Source organism: Aquila chrysaetos, chromosome 2 (genome assembly GCF_900496995.4).
Source record: "Aquila chrysaetos chrysaetos chromosome 2, bAquChr1.4, whole genome shotgun sequence".
Lineage (NCBI taxonomy): Eukaryota > Metazoa > Chordata > Aves > Accipitriformes > Accipitridae > Aquila > Aquila chrysaetos.
The window spans coordinates 52,802,661-52,823,584 of record NC_044005.1 but is presented as its reverse complement, the minus strand read 5'-3'; the positions used below and the strand labels follow the sequence as shown (position 1 = coordinate 52,823,584).

At 39.7% G+C, this 20,924-nt stretch overlaps 1 protein-coding gene across 5 annotated transcripts in view; it reads left to right on the top strand.

Moving 5' to 3' along the window:
* The window catches only part of TPD52L1 (TPD52 like 1), a 61,592-nt gene that overhangs the window by 11,251 nt on the left and 29,417 nt on the right, over positions 1 to 20,924 (top strand). For 3 of the 5 annotated variants that reach the window (XM_030037443.2, XM_030037435.2, XM_030037479.2), the window contains exons 2-3: positions 10,836 to 10,951; positions 18,617 to 18,765. In XM_030037443.2, coding sequence (XP_029893303.1) covers positions 10,836 to 10,951; positions 18,617 to 18,765 — 265 coding nt within the window. Of the gene's footprint in view, positions 1 to 6,696; positions 6,786 to 7,475; positions 7,600 to 10,835; positions 10,952 to 18,616; positions 18,766 to 20,924 lie in introns of those variants that run through there. The other 2 variants (XM_030037463.2, XM_030037471.2) reach the window with 2 other exon arrangements.

The window sequence follows — 20,924 nt, the reverse complement described above, 5'->3', positions numbered from 1 at the left end:
ATGTGTTTTGTGATGTAAAGGATATAAATTATAGCTACGTGAAGAATTTATTTTTTAATTAAAAAATATAATTTTAGCACTTCTTGTAGCACAGATACTTTGTTGGAAGTTAATTGAGGAGGCTTGTGAGTTCAATTATACTGCAGTTAGATTGCTATCTAGTGATACTCTTTTGCACCTGGCTTTAGAAAACTACGATAAACTGATCCTTTTTTAGGAGAGAAAGGTTATTAAATCCTGCCATTAACTTTAAGTGATTTTGATTCGGTGAAGCAGATGTGTGAGCTTAATTATACAATTGATGGGATCACAGTCACTTCTACCAGCTGAGGATGGGACCCAAGGTGCCTGTCTATTCTGAGATGAGAAAAATGTACCTTAGTGTATTTTTAGTATGAAAGGGTGGGTTTAAGAAATGTGACTGACAGTTTCTACCTCGACTGCCAGCATTTCCATGTCATAGCTCTTATCTTCCCCTACATTGCTTTTTCTTTAGTCCGATTACATATGCTTTATTCCTTCATTTGTTTTATGCAGTCCGTTAGTTTCTAGAGTACCTTATTTGTAGAGAACAAGTCTCTTTTGTGACTCAGTGTCATCCACTTTCTCATTCCCCATTATTCCATCGTGACTTCATCTCCCCCCCGCCCCGTTCTGCCTAAAGAAAGAAAAAGAGATGATAACCCTTCCACTTGTGGCATCTTTTTCTTACCCTTGACCTCACAGAAAGTTGTGCAGAATGATCAATAGAGTGCACAGTAAGTGGTACAATACCGTCATTACTTTCAGTATTGACATAATAGAAAGAAGCATCTGCTGTCTTTAAACTGTTACATTTCACAACAATTGCTTTGTATTTCCATAGCTACAGCTTAGAAAGCAATGTCACCCTTGTCTTCCCCAGGCAGGCAGGATTATTATTTTGTACAAAGAGAGCTAGCTGTTGGATAAAATGCATAAGATCATGCCTTGCATTTCTGGACATTTCAGATAATTATTTTGTTTGGAGGATCAGTTCTCAGGTTGAAGCTTGGTGCCTACTTTTAGTAAGTGATATATATTTTTTTACCACAATAGCTACTCTCAATTTTATCCATTGCACTTCTGTCTTTGGGATGGTTACCAAACTCCTTACCAATGTGTATGGCTTCTCCGTGCAGTGGTCAAGCTGTGGAGTCTGTTTTTTGGCAGTAATTTGTGTATAGATTGTCTCTTTTTCCTGGCACAGATTGGCAGCTGTGTCGATGGCTTCTGGGGGAGAAACAACATAGAGACATCCTCAGCGTATGATTAATTTCTCTTTACTTTACTAAAACAGAGAAAAGAATTATCACACTACAACTGGCTGTTTATCCAGGATCTTCAAATAAAAGTGTTCCTTTGTTTGGAAACCTGCCAATCTATCTCATAGCTATGGATAGATTTATTAATGCCTGCTTTTGCAGGGGTGAAGAGATGGAATGGCAAGCCTTAGTAAGGTCTGTAACGAGCTGCTCCAGGACGACTGGAGACATTTATTCTTAGATGGTAGACTACGTCCTAGAGCTCTGGAACACCCAAAAGCTGTACTCCCTCCCTCTCCTTGACACCAACCCTAACCCAAAGCCCAGTGGAGAGAGGAAAAGAAGACAGTTGCCCATCCATATCTCTCTTCCACAGAGCATACTCAGAGAAGAAGGAAGATTGAGCCCCCATGGTTGTAGGAAGTTTTGTTTAATGTTTACACTTTTGATCTACATGACCCATGCATCTTGGAGTTCTTTCCCTCTCTGAACCAAGATGAGCCCAGCCTCTGGGTTTATTTTCCAATCATAGCTTTAAAATCAACCTTCTTTCTATTCTGAGTTCTAAGTCCTCTTGGAGTGAGGCAGGTTGTATGGTAATGGTTAGGCTCAAGCAGTTCAGACTTGTCCACAGTTAGAGCCAAACACAGAAGGGAAGATCTTCCTTCAAGTAGTTTGTTTTCTAGGTGGATTAAATGAAAGCATATTTTCCTATTTTGATCCTCCCATAATAACTTCAGAGTGGAAAAAATGGTACTGGAAATCCTTGCAATTCTAATAGTTTTTCTGATCAATTTAGTTATTTACTGTACATGCTTCTAGTCCCCCTTTTTCCCCCTTAATCTCTATATGTGGCATTAAGAATACATTATAAAGAAGATCAAAGACACTAATGCAATGTCTGGACAGTTCCTTTGTTCTACTTACCATTTCATCCCTTTGAAGACTTAATTGCAATTTAAATTTGTAAACAAGTGTTTTCCAATTTTAAGTAAGAAACAGTTCTTCTGCACACCTTGCTGTGCTGTTAGCTACACTATAATGACATGGCAAAAGAAGCTGTAACATGTCATTTTGCTTACTAGGAGGGTTATATAATTAGAGGATGTTTTCTCACTATTTGGTATGAATACTAGATAACAAGGTAGGTATGCTATTTTTAATTGGTTGGGAAACAAAAAAACAGAGCAGTAAAAGGGCTTAAATTCTTAACTGTTTTGTTAGAATAAAGGATCATCTATATATTTCCCTGAAAATAACGTCAGAAAATGTACACGAGCAGAAATTTGGTGTTCTTGCCTTTAATTTTGCTGTCATTATGGTTAATTCAACAGACATCACTGCCAATAGTGTGGGCTTTTTTTTTTCATTGGGTTTGGTGTGGGGAGTTGTTTTGGGGGTTTTTGGGGTTTTTTTTTTGTTTGTTTGTTTTTTTTTTAACATGGTCAACATACAAGAATTAGCCTGATACGTAATACTCTAGAACATGTGTCTGAGATGAATATGGAGAAAATACATAAAAAGCACTAATTAAGACACCTTCATCCAGTTAATTTTCAGATACCTGAATAAGTCTAAAAATCTGTCCTGGTTTTTATCATTGTATTGTTGGTTACTTTAAATTTCATGGAATAGTTACAGATCCTGTAGTTTCTAAGGGGCTTATTTAATTTGTCATACCTACAATTCTGGTAGCAAACATATGCACAGGTGCAGATCAATGCTGAAACAGTTTCTAGCATTAAATCAGATTTGACGGCTGTCGTGGTTTAAGTCCAGCCAGCAACTAGGCACCACGCAGCCGCTCGCTCACTCCCCCCTCCCAGTGGGATGGGGAGGAGAATCGGGGGGGGGAAAAAAAAGTAAAACTCATGGGTTGAGATAAGAATGATTTAATAACTAAAGTAAAATAAAATATAATACTACTACTAATAAGAAAATATTATAATAATAGTAATGAAAAGGAATATAATAGAATAATTTTTAAAAAAGAAATAAAACCCAAGAAAAGTGATGCACAGTGCAATTGCCCACCACCCTCTGACTGATGCCTGAGCAGTGATCCGCCCCTCCCAGCCAACTCCCCCCAGTTTACATACCGAGCATGATATTTGATGGTATGGAATATCCCTTTGGCTGGTTCGGGTCAGTTGTCCTGGCCTTGCTCCCTCCCAACTTCTTGTGCACCTACTTGCTGGCAGAGCATGGGAAACTGAAAAATCCTTAACTTAGGATAAGTGCTACTTCGCAACAACTAAAACATCAGTGTGTTATCAACTTTATTCTCACACTAAATCCAAAACACGCTGTACCAGCTACTAAGAAGAAAATTAACTCTATCCCAGGCAAAACCAGGACAACAGCAGGCTGCAGAATATGGGTTACTAGTCTTAGCCACAACTACCATGAACTTTGGGAGAAAACTCAAAAATGCCCATGAAATGTTTCAGCATACTGTAACTCCTTGTACAGTTGTTGTATTATCTTGTCGTATGAATCTTTCAGAAGATCACATTAAACATGTTCCCCCAGTTATCCAACTCCTACTTTTTCTGTATAAATATCCTAATACAAAGGGTTGTCTGCTCAATTGTTTTGAGTTGGATCCTTCTGTATGACTTGCAGTTCCTAATTAGTGATAATCCCATACTTTTAATGATTCCTGCATATTTTATCTAATTATATGTGACAGTAAGTACTAAAGCTTTCTTTAAAGTAAAAGCCAAACAGCTCTTTGCACTGATTTATACCTACTATATGCTTTCCCATACTTTATGCGGGCTTTTGTTTTTTCTTTTGAAGTAACATACGTCCAGGCAATCGCTAGTCTGCCTGTTTGTGGAGAATAAATGAGTTATACGTGAGTATATTCTTAGTGTAATTTGTTGTAGGAATATAAGGTTGTAGGAGACCGTAGGGACCTTCAGATCTTGTCCCCAACAATCTTAGGCCACAAGAAGAGGGGCTGTCTGGAAGAGATAATGAGGGAGGTAGGCTGGGTCTTGCATCTGTCTCTGGGCAGAGTCCTGTGATTGTATATCCCAGAACTAAGTCTTGATTAAGCTTCTGGACTGGGCTTGATTGCAACTGGAAGAAGTGGAGAGAAGGGAATAGGCAATGAGGACTCCTCATCTGACAGGGGAGAATGAGTGATGGGAAGTTCATGGAATAGCTTCTAAGATGGCTTCCGCTCTGTTGATGCCTCTTATGTGATTTTTCAGTGCAAGAGAATTGCTGGGCACCAGGCACAGCGACTGAAATGGAATTCAGGGGAAACACAATTGACTTAATCTGGGTAAGATGGAGAAGGAAAAGAAAATAGATGCTAGTTAAGTGGTGTGTGGGCTCTATCCTCATGTCCCTACCTGTTAGTGGCCTGCTTGAATGAAACTTGGAAAACCTGCACTTTAGACTTTGTGCTGTTAGTAAGGACATAAGAGATACAGGACAGCCCCAGTGTGATGGGTTCTTGTGATGGCTGGTAATCTGTTGCATGAAGTTCCTAATTCATTCTGGGAAGCTTGCAGTACCTATGCTACTAAGTGAAGCAGAAGCTATTCACTCACGCAACAACTAAATTGCTGTTCTGAATGAGTGGAAAGTTGTTATCCGATTCCACGCCTGGATATTGGTATAATTCTGAAATCATAGCAGCTGTGCACCTGAACAATTCCAGTTTTTCCAGTTTTGACCACAGCTAGAAACAAGGCATGATCCTCAGTGTTTCTGGGAAGAGCAGATAAGAGGAGCAGGGAATGCAGCTTGAATGTGACTCCTCCATGAAGAAGCACGTACATACTAGTCAGGAAAAGGAGGAGCATTGGAAACCTCAGACCAACCTTTTTTTTTTTTTTTTTTTTTTTTTTTTTTTTTTTTTCTTTCTTCTGCTATCAAAGATTTTATGTTAATCTTGAAAACATCTCAGCTGCTTGTACAACTCCCTTTTCAAAGTGACCAAACCTTCCATGGCTCATAACCAATACCTATGCATCTTTAGGCAAAAATAGTGTCTCTCCCAGACCAACTACCTGTGTGTTGTCAGGTTACGTAGCTGGGCAGGAGAGGAAAATGCCCGCCCAGGATTTTGAGACTGTATGAGCAGTACTTACAGGTGGGCTTATATGACATCCCTTAAAGTGCACTGGAGGGTGCTAGGCTGCTCTGTGGAAACCTGCCCTTAAAGGACAGCTCTGTCATCGTTAAGGACTCGCAGTACTCCCCTTGGTCTAGAAAATCTAGTTGTAAGCATGTGAGGTGACAGTATCTAGAGAGAGAAAGCAGTAACTGCAAGAAATGTCTTTGCAGTGTAGCACAGTGCAGAGATACCTACAAGCTCTGAGCAACTGGTATACAGTGGTCCAAAGCAGAGGTCCTAGCTCAAGGCTCCAGAGCAGTATGTTATGTTATCAGTGTGCCTGAGCTGATAAGCTGTGTAACTTGGCACGGCTAACTAGCAGAGAACAAGTTTGTACTGATGCAACTGTAGTCTGAGTTTGAGCTGGTGGATGCTGACCTATATTGTGCTCCATTTCAAATATAATAATGTCCTAATTATAACCCCTGTGCTTATTGTTGCTGCTTTAGCAATGTCATTGACCATGTAGAACTTGACTTTCATTTAGCAGGATTAAAGCATCATTATGTATTGGTCTGGGGAGTATCAGATATCTCGCAGTTCTAGAATTACTGTGAGTCTCAGTGCAGTGAAGTCAGTTAAATTTAATAATCAGGGGTATGAATCCTAGCAGACTAGGTTCTTTTAGTGTCTTTACTTTTGTGAGCATGTAGGTAAAACTGCTTTGATTCCCTGCACATAAAACCAGTTGGTAATTTGGCAGTAATGATTCTGACCAGGTATATATTTGTCACTTCTTATGGAAAACTAATTTAACCATTGGGAAATGTTTCACTTTGAAATTTTATGCTCCCTATATTTTGTCAGAAGGAGCCTTAACTGAGAGTTAGTAAGTAATAAATATTTTCCCTAATCCTGTAAGTTAGAAGAAAGAATGACTTAAATTAATTTTACAGCTTCCCCATACTTTCAGTAAGCTATTGGGGAAACAGATCCTTGAAATGTTACCTGACCAGATTCACAACTTCCCAACAAGCTTATTTTAATAAGCTGCTAATGATAATTTGAATACTATTATTTAAGATAGCCTAAATTTAAAGGAAAAGATGGGTTTTGCATAGAGATCAGCAAATGGAAATTGAGGTGCGCTGTAAAAGCTATCATATTCCAATGCTGCAGTAAAGATTTGCCTTGGACATCTGATCAAAATGCCATTCTGTATTTTAGTTTCTGAGAGAAGTTAAGAGATTATTTATATAACTATAGATACATTGTGACTATATATAGATATATAGTTATTTATATAGATATATACTATGTAGATATATTTAATTCCAGGTGAATTGAAACCAGTTAAGTTCCTTCTACCCCCAAAGGAAGAAGTGTGAAACAAGAAGAGCTGTATTGCGTGCTCAGCTGCAGCAACTGTATGTATAAACTGAACGTCCGTACATGCACACAGATGAATGTCTGCATTGCTAAAGTTCAGATTTCTTTCTTCCCGGGTGAAGTACACAATTCTTGGAATTGAATGTACATGCTGAAGTATAAAAATGCAGTGTTATCTTAAAATTCTGGCTTTTAGATGCCTAAATCTGGCACTCTTCTACATAGTGTAGAAAAATACTTAGATTCTAGGACTCAGCTATAACCATTTAGCTGAATCAACTCATCCTTGTGTGTATTTTCATGAACTGTTAGATAGTGTTTACCAAAATGTGTAGCTACATTAAACACACTAAATAGGATCCTTCCTTGATTCTTAAAGAATTACTCATGTGGTTAATTCAAGACATATCAGCAATCCCACTGAGCTCTTGTATTCTGTTATGCTTCTGTACTTGGTGCATCTATAACCAATGTCTGAAAGGTATATTGTCTGGGCTACCTAGCTGAAAGGACCCTACAGGGAAGGTTGAGAGGAGGCTGTGCTTTCTGCATGGGGTAGAAGGTGGGAGAATATTTGGGGTCAGCAATACTAGCAATAGGAGCTGTTTTGCTACCAAAATCATTACCAATTCTTATATGTATTGGTGTGAATTCTGCTGCAGGTTCCCGTTCTCCTTGGAGACTGCAAAACTAACAAGTTGTCTTACGAGTAGAAAAATGTTGATAGCCTGATTTCCTATGGTTTTGCGTCTGGTGGTTGGCTCGCTTCCTTGAATCAAGTTAATACTGTAGTTCCTCCTGAGGCTGTGCTGAACAACTCCTGGGTAAGGTGCTATAGGAACCTCACAAAAGGTGTGCTTTGGTGGAATGGATGCTGCGGTACAAACTCAGGACGTTTTTTTCTGTTGTTGTGAAACAGATCTTATGAATGACCTTTCTTCCCTATGTGGTTTCTCTGATACCTCATATAAGGATGAGCTCATCTAGCATTCCCTCTGCCTGTGAAATCGCTTTAAATCTTCTCTACCACTGACTGGTTTTATTAAACTTGTTTTAAGAGACCTCTAACTGTTTGAAATCTAATACAGAGCTCAGTTATTAGAGGGGAAATAGGGACAGGCACATAAATTTAAAAAAAAAAAAAGACTAAGAACAACAAAATCTTGGGAACCTTGCCTGCACACTTTGCTGTGCAATTGCTTGAAATTGTGGATGCTGAATTCTCTAGAGTATGAATCACACGGACAGAATTTTATGTTTACATGCTCAATAGGTGGAAAAAGTTGAGATATCTTCTGCCTCAGGAAGCCTGTTTTCTTCCTAAGGTGTTCAGTTTTTTATTCCTCCCTTTCCTAAGCTGAAAGACTAAGATAGGCAAATGGGAGAAGTGGTCTGCGAGGGTAGCCCCAGACACTGGTGAAGAGACCTTTTCAGGTCATATTCAAGAAATCAGTTTCTGTTGCTCAAGTGGGGAAAAGAGACTGAGAAGTTCAGATGACCTAGCACTAGAACTGAAGCATCCTACCTGTGCTGATAGACCTGGTCCAGGACTGAAGTGATCAGTCATAAGTGGTGAGAGGATACCAGCAAAGCTGTCTTCAACAGAGTAGAACGGCAGCAGAAGGTGAAGTCCAGGACTGAGAGCTACTAGGTGGGGCTGGAAAAAACAAGGATCATGAAGGAGAGACAGAGACTGAGAACAGCAAGGAAAGAGTGAGAATGTAGGTTGCACGTGATAGTGCTCATGTGAGGAAGTTTCAGAACTGAGACTGGCTGAAAGAACACTGCGACCCACGGTATGGTGGAGAGATGTTCAGACTCGAACTGTGGGTTGACAGAAGCGAAGCCTTTGTGGAGGGACAAAGACCATTAGGGAGGACTCTGGTAGTGGCTTGAGCAAGAAAGTGGAGACTGAAGGATCAGAGTAGATTTTAGAAGACTTAGATGAGAAGCAAGAGATAAGAATTGGGACTGGCACTGGATGGGGTTGCAGAGGATCATGCAGAAGATTGACGTGCATGTGCTATTTTGGAATGGATTGTAATTTCAGTTCAATCTTGAAGTTTGGACTTGGCCATTGGGTCTAGTTAAGTGTTACTCAGTCATCTTTGGTGATTTTGGCCCATGTTGGCTTCCATCTCTATCTAACCCTTGTCCAGCAGTTCTGGCCTCTTTACCTAGCCAATCCCAAAGCAATGCTGTCCCTTGAGCAGAGATCTGCCTCCTTATTAGCTCAACTATCCAACTATCACTGAGGTGCTCCAAGATAGCCTCATCTCACATCTACCCCAAGAGTTTCCATAAGGTTTTTTATCCTTAACTCAGCTTCCCCTGAGATTTTTCCCAGCATTTCCAAGAGCTGCCCTGTACTGCTGCTCCTCCATCCATGAAAAAAGAGACTGCTTTCAAGACCGTGGGGACTAAGTTTAGCCTGATTCCCATAGCAACACTATTAATCGTCAAACAAATACCAAACAATTGTGTTTAGAGATGGAGGGGTGTTAATAAAGGTGATTTGGGAGTATTCCCATCGAATAAATGTGCTTTTCTTTTGTTGTGGCTTCGGCAATCTAGGTTTTCCTGGCAAGCTGCTTTTTGGGTAATAGCTAGGGTAGCAACTACTTCTGTATGCTTTCATGCTTTTTAAAAGGTTTTGTGCTTAAGGGCGGTGCTCTATTCTTGGGTATGGTGCCAGGCGGGGTCCAGCACCTGTGTTGCTGCTCTTTATCTTCCCACTCAGGGGAGGTTGTAATTAACAAGGCTGAGTTCACCACATTGTGCTCTGCAGTGAAGCTGATGGTATGAATCAAATCAGTTCTGTTCTGTTAAATAGGAGGAAATCCAGGTACACTCTAGGTGGAAGAAATGACAGAAAGCTGGAGGGAGTTTTGCTTTCTGCATGAAAATATAAAGTACGCAATTTCAGGTTGTTGAATACTTCAAACTTGCTGCTTGTAACCTCTACTCCCTACTGCCAAAACTTAACAAAGTTAAATTCTAATCTCTATGTAATAGACTATACAGGCCTCTGTGGAGCTGGGAAAGAAATTGTTCTCTTCTGTATTAAGTAGAATACAGATGTCAGGAGTTAGCTGAGATGGCCGATTACCCTGCTGAAGGACTGAAATACCAGGAAAAGTGCTGTCCTAGATGTGGCCTGGAGAAGAATTTTCTTCCACAACAGATCAAGAACGTCAAAACAAGTTCCAAAGGAGCAAGAATGTTTTCTGTTATCTCATGTTTTGCATTGTTTTCTTTGCAGACAATGAAGAGTGAGAGGCTATTAATGGTTGGAACCCCAGCAATCATTCTTCTCTTTACTGAACAATTGGGAGATAGGATATATTTTTGTTTCCTCTGTATATATTATACCACGCAGGCTCAGGTCTTGCAAACATTTATGTATGTGCTTATCTTGGTTATCATACATGCTGATCCTGATCTTGGACGTGCAGAAGAAGAAAGTAACTAGAGGTCCAGCATAATTGTTGAGCCTTTGCAGGTTTAGATTGAGCGATCAAGGTATGCCTCTCTCTAACATTTAGAAGATTCAAACAGTAGGTGTGACATTTGCTTCTGCAAACTGTGTACATCTGTAAGGTTCTCAAATTGCTGCAATCGGGGGTACTTTTAAAGCAAACTTGGCTCTGTAATATACTTCCTATATTGCTCAGTGTACTATTGTCACTATTCACATCAGTGATCCACATTAACCAGGTTTCTTGTTTTAAAGAAAAAGCTTGCTTTCTTCTTTTTTTATCCCCTTTTTTTTCTTCTGTATTATTAGAAGCAAGGAAATGCCTTGTCAAGGACTAGTGGGGTCCAAGGTGATTACTTTCTCGGAACAAGTGGTGCTTTCACATATTAAATTGCTTCTGTGCAGACATTACCATCTGATACTTCCAGTAGCTTTTCAGAAGCAAAGAGGAGCAGAATCCAAATGACCTTTAGCAGGAAAAGTTTGTTTTGTTTTTCTTTGTTTTTTTCCTAGTGGGTGAATATTATATCATTCTTAGATTTTAGAGGAGGTCTGTTATCATAGCTGAAATAATAATGGTTGTCTTGACCTTTTAACTCTTTACTTTAAGGCCTGTTGGAAACCCAGTCTTTGCATGAAGCAGATGAAGATGTGGTCACTGATGTTGATTTCACCAATATGATTTCTGAAGAAGAAAAAGAAGAGTTAAAGATTGAACTAGCCAAGGTAATGAATTTGAATTTCTGTGAGTGTTACTGTTTCTACTTCCTTAAACTGGAAGATATTAATTGTAGGATGAAGTACACATCATAAATGTATGCTCTTCCTTTTTAATAAAATTATTCTAGGCTACAATAATGTGAAGCAATTAATTTCCTTAGATATTTTTTGAAGATTCAATATCTACTACTTGATGATTGTAGAGAGAAAGTTAAATACACCTTACCATTTTAGTCAAGATGTGTCTTTATTTATAAACCTTCCTTTATAAAGAATGAAAGGTGTTCTTATTAGATCTATGGTATTGTTGTTACAGTGGTTGTGACACCTGATGGAAAAGATTGTTTGTGTGGTGCTCAGAGGAAAAGATGATGGTGATGGTTGCAGAAGAGACTGATGGTGATGAGCCCAGTAATTTTACCACGTTTTTTGTTTCCTTTGGCACTGATGTGTTTGGAGAGGGTTATATTTTTGATTTGCATTTGTTGTTTGCTGAATTAAAGAACTTCCGGAGATGTCATGACACCATGAAGAAGTTAAAAATGGTACTTAGTAATAAGGAGATGGGAGGAAAAAGGTGTGAGTCATGTGGTCTTTTTATTACAAAGGTTAAAGAGATTGTGTAGATTCAGTCTACAATGGGAGGGTGGATTCAGTTTTAATTACTGCTGCTGAATACTGCAGAAACAGAATTGAAATTCCAAAATAGAAAATGAGAGAATGGAAAAAAGTGAGGGTTTACTTATTTTAAATATGAGACAAATAACAGAAATCACAGCTGTAGGAATGGGGGAGTTGTTTTTGTCTTAACTGAAATAATGAGTTTTTAAGACAGTAGGTTGGAACCTTCACATAGCGAGAATAATATAACAACCCATTTGAATAGCAGGAAATCCAAAATTTAGGACTGTGTGAGCATATACCCTCAAAGTGTAATCTGGCTAGGGAAAAAACATTCCTTCATAATTGTTCCGTAGTGCTCTGTGAAGCATTTGCTGCTATTACACACAGAATGGGCATATCCAGAGGACAGTTCTTTTGCAGAGATTGATCCCTGTCTTTCATACAACAGAAATATTTAGATTAATATTAAGTTGTAATGTTAAATATTTGAAGAAGTCACATTCTTAATGACTCTGAAGTCATTTACCTTCAGTGCTGATCTAGGATTTTCTAGTGAAACAAAACCCAAAAGATTGTTTTTTAGCTTTAATGTTTTGTCAAGCCTTGTGTTTCTGAGTTGCTAGTTAATTTTTACTTCTTTGCTGATCCTCTCACATCTATAAATAATAAGAAGGAAGGTGAAAATTTACATGGTCAGTTCATCACGTAGTGATGAGAGAGGAGTTTGGATGTTCATTATTTGCTTTTCGTCAGGACCAGAGACAATGGGCACACACTGGAAGACAGAAGTTTCCCTCTGAACATCAGCAAACACATTTGTACTGTGAGTGTGACTGAGTATTGGTGCAGGTTGCCCAGAGTCTCCATCCTTGAAGATATTCAAAAGCTGTCTGGGCATAGTCCTGGGCAACTGGCTCTACATGGCCATGCTTGGGTGGTGGGGTTGGACCAGATGACCTCCAGAGGTCCCTTCCTACCTTACCCATTCTGTGATTCTCTTCTCTTTTCTGGTGAGAGGGACTTAAGAGGCAGATGGAAGCAAGGAATAGTAAAAAAAAGAACTTCCTGCAACCATCTGAGAATGATATGTCTCTCTTGAGAATTAATCTCAAGAGTTTCTGGGCATCCTTCCTGCTTGCTGATTCCCGTGGGAGCAGAGAGTTCTCAGTGGCTCATGGTAGAAATGCTTTAATTCATGTACCAACACACAAGTGAGAGATTGCCTTTCAAATATTATGATCTTGGCTGACCTAGAAATTATTTTCTGAATTGTTTGCAGCAGTTTACTGGCATACAGCTTATGCTTAAAAAGAAAATCAAACTGATAATTATGCTAAGAAAGGTTTGGAAAACTTGAATTTAGAGTGAACAAAGTCTAAACTTAAATGAGGCTTATGATTCTTAGAAAAGACTGTAAAAAACGTGTAAGACCTTGACTACTTCAGAAAGAAACCTCTGTGGGAATTGGTTAATGTTTCCTTTTGAAAAGCTGTTAGTCTTTAAAGTCCCCTCTGCTTCATCCGTGGTAGTTTTTTTTTCTTCCATGTCCTTATGTGTTAGGTAATACCTGTTTGAGCCTGTAGGAACAAGCACCGTTCTTCTTATTGTTCTGAAAGGTTCAAATCTTAATGCTGCAGTCACTTAATAGTTGATATAATGGGGAGCTGTTGTGAGCACCTGTTGTGCATGTATTTAAACAGAAAAAATATGTTCCATCTCTGTGTTGTGTATCTGCTGTATATATTCTCTGTATTCTTCTTCTTCTTCTTCCTCCTTCCTTCCCTGACATTAGGAGGGGAACTAGCACTACTGTTTTTCTGACAGGTTTTTTTGTATCCTCTTTTCCTATTCCCCTGCTAGTAATCTCTTTGTACTGGAAGCTTTTCAGAGTGTGGACTAACTCTGTTCTTGTATTTGTAGTCTGGCTAACACAGCAGGGCTCTGACTCTAATCCAGCTCTGGAATTTCTACAATGCAAATAAAATGAGTAACTCTTACAGAAACTTCTAACAGTCATCTGAATTAACAGAAGACAGTCTGACACTTCGGAATAATAGCAGAAAATTGTAGGCCAAAACTTTACATAAGGCCAGAAGCTTGTTAGCGGGGTAGGGTTTTTTTTGTTTGTTTTGGTTTTTTTTGAATCCCCTTCCTCCCTTGGCGTGAGAAGCATGGTACAATGACTCTTGAGTCATGATGGGGGCTGAGATTTTGAGCTCTCTCTCTCACTGCTGTCAGTTGTCCTTCCATTATGCTCATCAAAGTAGTAATTTACTCCTTGCTGTCTTCCCCCTCCCATACTGTCACAAAAGCAGCTATCTGGTTTGATCTACAAGCTTTCTGGCTGATGCACAGGTTCTAAGTTTAGCTATGTGAGTTATTGAACGTTTATTCCCAGTTTGAGGAAAGATGTGAGTACCTTTTTCTGCAAATTATGACTAATTTTATTTATGAGTGTCCCTGATGTCTCTGGGTGCTGTTCACCCAAGGAAAAACTTACAAGTCAATAGGTACTCAGCCTGGAGGTTTAAAATTTGAGCTATATGATTTGATGCAGAGATGAAGTGCCTGTTATGTTTTGTGCTATGTTATTCTGTTCACAGTTTCAACTACTTTCTTTAAAAGGCTACCGTAGTAAGGTGCTCACATTTCCTTAAAAATATTTTATGCATTTTAGTATACATGTTGTAATTCCCAGCAATTTTGAAAAGGGGTAACAATTCAATAACAATCACTAGTTTACTAAATAAAATAGCTAATCAGAATTTAAGGGTCCCATGGACTGGCTTCATTGAGAGACAGTTTTTCTGTATGTTTGCTGTAACTTTCTTTTTGTCTTCTGACATAAAAAGGATTATGTGAAAGAACGGTATAGAGAAGATGCAGTCTTGTGGGGTTGGTTTTGAAAGCCAATGAAATGAAGGAAAAGATTATTTTCTTCCTCACAAAGTGAACTTTGTGTTATCAAGTACCCACTTATAGTTGCTCTTTCTACCAGTAATAAAGCTGGTCCTTCATTATTACATTTTTTGTCTGTTAGATGTTTTCCAGCTTTTCTTACAGGATATGCAGAGAGTTGATGTTCAGTTCTAGCACAGGTGGGCAGATGCATGCTGCGGTCTGGCTGCCACGGTGGTACCTGTGGTGGTGAAGTGAGTGAGCCTGCCCTGAGAATCCAGGGTATTTCCAAGCCGTGGTTCCGCAATGTCAGAGTTTTTGTGGCAGTGCCCTTTCAAACTTTCTACCCCTGCTATTTTCACCTGTGAGCCTCCTGGCTGGTTTTGGCAACCTGACTGGGAGGTGCTGTGCTGTGAGCTAGTGAGTGATGCAGCTGTGCAGGGGTGAATTGTGGTGGTGCAACCAAAGACGGGTGTACCAGCTCGCAGGAGCCGGTGGGAGTTCCTTGGGACAGCAGTGGCTCCAAGACCTCCCTCTCAGGGGACCATGGCCTCGGTTTCTCTGCTGTCTTTGCTGTACGTAGTTGCTCGCTCCATCTCAAGTTTTTGTCAGCATATTATCACACTGCTGGTGTTGGTTGTGTAACTCATGTTTTATTTCTTTAAACAATACCTGACAAAGCCTGTCCCACAGGTGGTTCTCACTCTTAAACAGCCATGTCTGCCTTCCTTTCAGTAGTGATGTATGCCTGTGGTACGTATCACAGTGCAGGACCTCGGTGGGTGTACTGCATGTGCTGCTTTAATTGATCACTGCCTTCCTCTCTTCTCCATCTCCAGCCATTTGTTCCTGCCCCCTGTGCTGTACCCACACAGGTACTTGCACACCTCTCTGCACTGCTGGATCTAGGAACTGAGCTGGCTTAAAAACAGCCCTTGTTTTTGCTGTGATGGCTTTTACCTGGTTCAGCTCCCCCTGCTGCGGAGGGCTGTGCAAACAGCCGAGCCAGGACACCACACGTTTGGGTGATGTAGTGGTAGGGAAAAAGGATGCTTAATCTAACTTGTGCATTTAACTATGCTGACTTCTGTTTTCTTTTGGGGCCCCTTAATAATTTAACCGCTTACTGCCTTGATCCTTAAAACAAGCATAATAAATACTCAATTTACTATTCAGCTCACCATTCAATCCATTAATCAGTATTATTCCAACCAGTAGCTGAATCTTATCACCTCCACGTTTTACATAGTACTATGTGTATCTCGGAATATAGATAATACCAACTGACATATTTTATTAATAGTAGTTTATCCAAAATGCTCGATTTTACTGAATAAGTACTTTCTGGTTTGTTTTTTATGAGCTGTTTTGTTAGTGTCTACTGGAAAAAATGGAAAAGGTTATATGCTGGAGAATTACTGCAGTGGTTTTTTTTCAGGCATGCCACGATCTTAAAAGGTTGTTCAACCCCATAAAACATACAATTTACCCTAAAATAATAAAAAAAGGGCAAAACAAGGGAAAATATTTTTTTGTGTTTGTGTGCTGGACTTCACTGTCCTTCTTCCATATTATTAGTCAGTCCCAGATTTCAGAGATCTATCTGTAATTGTGGATTTTTTCCTGGGGTCTCAGCTTTGTGTGATTTACATGTTACTCATGTCAGCTAATCATGGAAATTGTAATGTCTTAGGTGGTCTTTTACATGTCCCACAAAATAATAGAGGAAAGAAAAAACAGCTAGTAACTCTGATTCCTAGGCCCACAAAAAGGGAGAACTTTGTCCTTATATGATGCTTCTATATTCTTCTGACTCTGTTGCACTTAGAAAGAAGGGAAACGGGAGGACTAGAAACTTGTATTTCTGTTGACTTAAGCCCTAGTTTCACAATGGAGTCTGCACTTGTAAGAGTGGACTTTTTGAAAATGCCTAAGCAGGTGATGCCTGACTTCCATGGGAGTTAGGTTCGTAACCTGCTTAAATGCTTTTCAAGATCCTACTGTAAGTCCCTAATCCTTTCTACTACTTCAGAGTCTTCAATCACTGATACCTGAGCACTTCAGGGGGGCTTTGTATCTGCCATTATTTTAAAATGATGGAACTTGAAGATGATTTTGTCAATTCAAAACTGATCTCTAAAGAAAAATATTTTATTATTTTTAATACAGTCAAAAATGTTGTTCACGTACGCCATTGAGCACATGGTTAATGCTTGCTTAGGGCTTTACAGCTTTAGGTATCTATTCAATGGAACAGATGGAAAGTAATTTTAATAGAAGCCCTTGAATGTTTACATATCCAGGTACCTACTTATCAGCCTAGTGCTAGCCCATATGGAAAGCATTAATGTTTTAAGTACATGTAAGCATACTGGTATTGGTTTAAGTTAAGTTCTTTAGCAGTGTTACTCAGGCAGACTTGTGCACTAAGGGGTTTGCTGTGGGTGGGAAACAACTAAAGGGAGCTCTGAACTGCCGCCTGAGGAATGCTGACATTTGTGATTTCTTCTTTCTGTAAGCATTTAACCAGTTATTCTCTCAGAAGAGAAACTCGTGCTGCCTCTTAACAGCATTTCATTTGCAGGTTAGGAATATAATGGAGCATAAGGGACATGGGAAGGAATAAAGCAATTTTGGATTGTTACATATTCTACCAGTGAAGTGTTGGCATCGCAGGCATTGGTATATACACTGATACCTGCTTCACTGAGGTCATGATTTTGCTTTGTGCTCATAGTGTTGCTGCTTAATTCCTGAGCTGCTTGAATGATTTAGATAGCAGGTAGTGACAAAAGAGAAACTGATAGCTGGGGGATTCAAGGGTGAGACTTTCCCAAGATCAATGAGCTTGCAGCTGGTTTTACAGGGAACAGAATGCATGAGTGCGTAAAATAAAAATAATGCTGGTATTGACATCCTAAATATAGCCCTGGATGTCAGCAACTGATTCAGCTGGTGCTTGCCTTATTCACTGCAGCCTATGGAGTTAAATCACAGGGTGACTGTGGTTCCAAGGAACTTAACATATGGTAATCAGATATGTTACCATATGTTATCCTATTAACATATGGAGGAAGGATCACAGTCGGTAAGGGAATTTCTAAACCTGAAGTGAAAGGCAGCTGCTCTGGTGTCACTTGCCCTTCTTAGCTTCAGTACCTCCGAGTGCTGCTTGTATAATTAATTGGCTTAGGAGGCTTCTGGGTGAAGAATGCAAACCCGTGCTTGCAGGAGTGCTACCCAAGCGGGAGGATCCTGAGCCAGCGGCAGGCTGATTCAGCAGTTCATCCTCCAGTCAAGTGTTCTGGTCCTTGCCTTGCTCCAACACTGGCTTGGTTTAAATGTCTCAAATAATGTCCACCACAGGGAGACTTATATCCCTCTGTTTGGGCTGAATGGCATCTTTACAACTTGAATTCGCACAGTTTGGTTAATGACTAGGAGCTCTGAAAAGACTAATCTGCTGGGTCTTCTGAATGCTTCTATGCTTTGGGTAGAACCTGTTCATTCATGTTAACAGTCCATCTGCTATATATTTTTATGTTACTATTTTGAAATATGTAGGGCCTAAAATATATAGATAAAACTCGTGACAAGGACATAACTCTTTATGATACTCTCAAGTCATATGTTGTTACGAGATTTTTTTTTTTTTAACCTGCTTCTAAGAATTTGCATCTGTTTTTTTCATGAGTGGAAGACTAAAAAGCTGCAAATATGAAGTTAAAAGCCTGTGCATTCAAAGAGCGATATTTGCCTGAATTATCTAGTCTTCTGTTGTTCTGCCCATTCCCATTTTACTAGTGAATGAAAAGCTGAAGTTTGAGACTCCTCATGCCCTCAGGCAGATCTTGGTCAAGTTGCTCAATAGTCACTTCCTTACTGGAGAATTCTCTCATCACATGCATGTGTATGGTGGTGCACATAGGCGATGCAGTTTGAGACATTAATTTAATGTAGTGTGGGCTCTATTCTGGACATGTCTTTGTGATCTCGACAAGCACTTGTATCTCTCTGTCTCTCTAGTCATCTACGAAAAATGCAAGTTCATGTGAGATTCATTTAATCTCTTAACATCGTATGTGTTTATTGTTATGTGGGACCAGGCTAACACCTTTCTCCTTTCTCCTCCCTCTTTGTTTCTCTCAGCTAGAGGATGAAATTTCAACTTTGCGGCAAGTGCTAGCAGCCAAAGAAAAGCACCTGGTTGAAATTAAACAAAAGCTTGGCATAAGTTTGATGAATGAACTGAAGCAGAACTTTAGCAAAAGCTGGCATGACATGCAGACAACTTCTGCGTGAGTATAGACCTTGCACAAATTCATCCTTGTATGTTGTGTAGCATGTTGGGGGTATTGTCTTGATGAGCCCTGGTATGAAATTTAGCAATTGAAATACTTACCAGGAGGAGTAGCTGGCAGGGACAAAAATGTCAAGCTTCTCAGAGCAAGGAGTCCTGAAAAAACCCTTCCACAGCAGAAACATGCTTTGCTATTTATGTTGCACCTCAGTCTTGCAAATCACAGCAACTGAAACTTGAGGTCCTGAGAAAGTTATCTTCCTCTCCCATGACACATTCTTAGAGAGTCCTTACTGAGGAGAGAAAGAACCTTCTTTAATCTCAGTGTATTATATTTTTCAACTTCCAAGAGAGACAATATAAAAAAAAAGGAAAAAAATTACCAAAACATTAGCAACTATTTTAAAAAAAGTAGTACTGTCATCTGAATTATAAGGAATACTGGCAGGATCAGTTGATGTTTGTTTAATTCCTGCTTTTGGTTGTCCAAAAGAAACAAACAAACAAAAATGTTGGAGTAATTGTACCATCTTTGAGGTTATCATAAGTCCTGCATATGTTGAGTTTTTTGTATTTTCCAGCAGTGTGGTGTTAGGCAAGTCCCTGAAGCCTCTCACAGCCTTGGTTTACCACTGTGCAGAATGTGTAACTAGTTCACAAGAGTTCAGCGAAACTTGCCTTGTGTAATATGTAAGCAGCTTTGGGTTCCCAGGGTGAAAGGTAATGCATAAATATGAAGAATTGTTACTCCACTGCAGTTGTTGAAATGGTTTTAACTTGAATTTTTTTTTTTTTTTTTTTTTTTTTTTTTTTTTGAACCAGACCAATTATACTGTGGAAGTCTGTAGTCTTAAGTCAGTTGCTGCCTTCCAGGAGGGTGCCTTTTAAAACTGCACCAGTTCTTGGGTGAGGAAGCAGGGGAAGGGAGGTTATTTGGGCTGTAGCTTGCTGCCAAGAACTACTGGTGCAAGCCATTTGTCTCACATAAGCAAGGAGTTAAAAATACACATATGGACGTAGTGATAAGACCTATCCTGACTCTGCTACAAAAAAATGTTCAAACCCTGGATAGGTAGTGTTATTTGCAATCTTCAAACACTTTTTGCTCTGTATCTCTCATAAAGTGTCACTGAGAGAGATGGCAAATAAAACCATGAATTCCAAAGCTCTAGGAAGGCCATGATAATTACTGAGGGGCTGGTCTCAGCTTCATACTGATCTTTTATACTTACACATATGAACATACCATGTTCCTCTAAAACTTTTTGGGCTGAATTAATAGCAACATTGGCAGAAAGAACCACCCACCTTTCATCAAGTGCTGTCTGAAAAGTTACTTGAGTTTTTTTTTTTCTTTCTTTTTCTTTTCAATTGACAACTGAATTTGACACCTAGGGAGAAGCAAGAGTGAGGTGCTCCACAACAGAACTCAGCTAGGAGTCGACAGCAAGGCAGGCAGGGCAGTGGCATCACTCATGAAGGAGCAGTCCCACAGTACCTGAACAAAGAGAGCAGAGCAGGTCCAGTGACAGTAAACAGGGTCAAGCCAAGAGTTCAGAACTCCAGATGAGTCTGTAGTGATGAGCCAGGTTCAAGGTCAAGCCAGGAAGTCAAATCTGTGAGTCAAGGTCAGTGAGGTACCTGAGCAGATACAGGCTCACCAGTAACGTAACTCAGGCAAGGACCAAGGGCTTAAGTGCAGTCTAAGCTTTAGTGTACCTCCCATGTGAAGGGGAGATGTGCCTAACAAGGCTTTGCCCAACTCTTTCTTGCACAGCACTGTCACCACAGTCTTACCCAAGGTTACACAGTTGTGCAGTGTCAGAGGTGGCCTTGAGCCTGGGCGGCCAAACCCATGGGGGTGGGGGGAAGAGTTTGCAGTGCCTCTTGGTGCACTCAAGGCCCTGAGAGAGACTTGGAAAAAATATGTAAAAATGTACATTTTTACATTAAAATAATCACTCTTTGTATTTTAATGAGAAGTCAAATAAGGCATAAACCCCTTAATAAGAAATGTAGTTTGTATGTCTCCTATCTCTAACTTTTGGACAGTTTCTCAGCTTGGTCCTATTTCTCATGACATGTCATTAACATGGCTCAGTGAGGATGTCTGGCTTGTGCTAGGAGAGGGTAGTCTAGAGACACTGAACTTTCAAA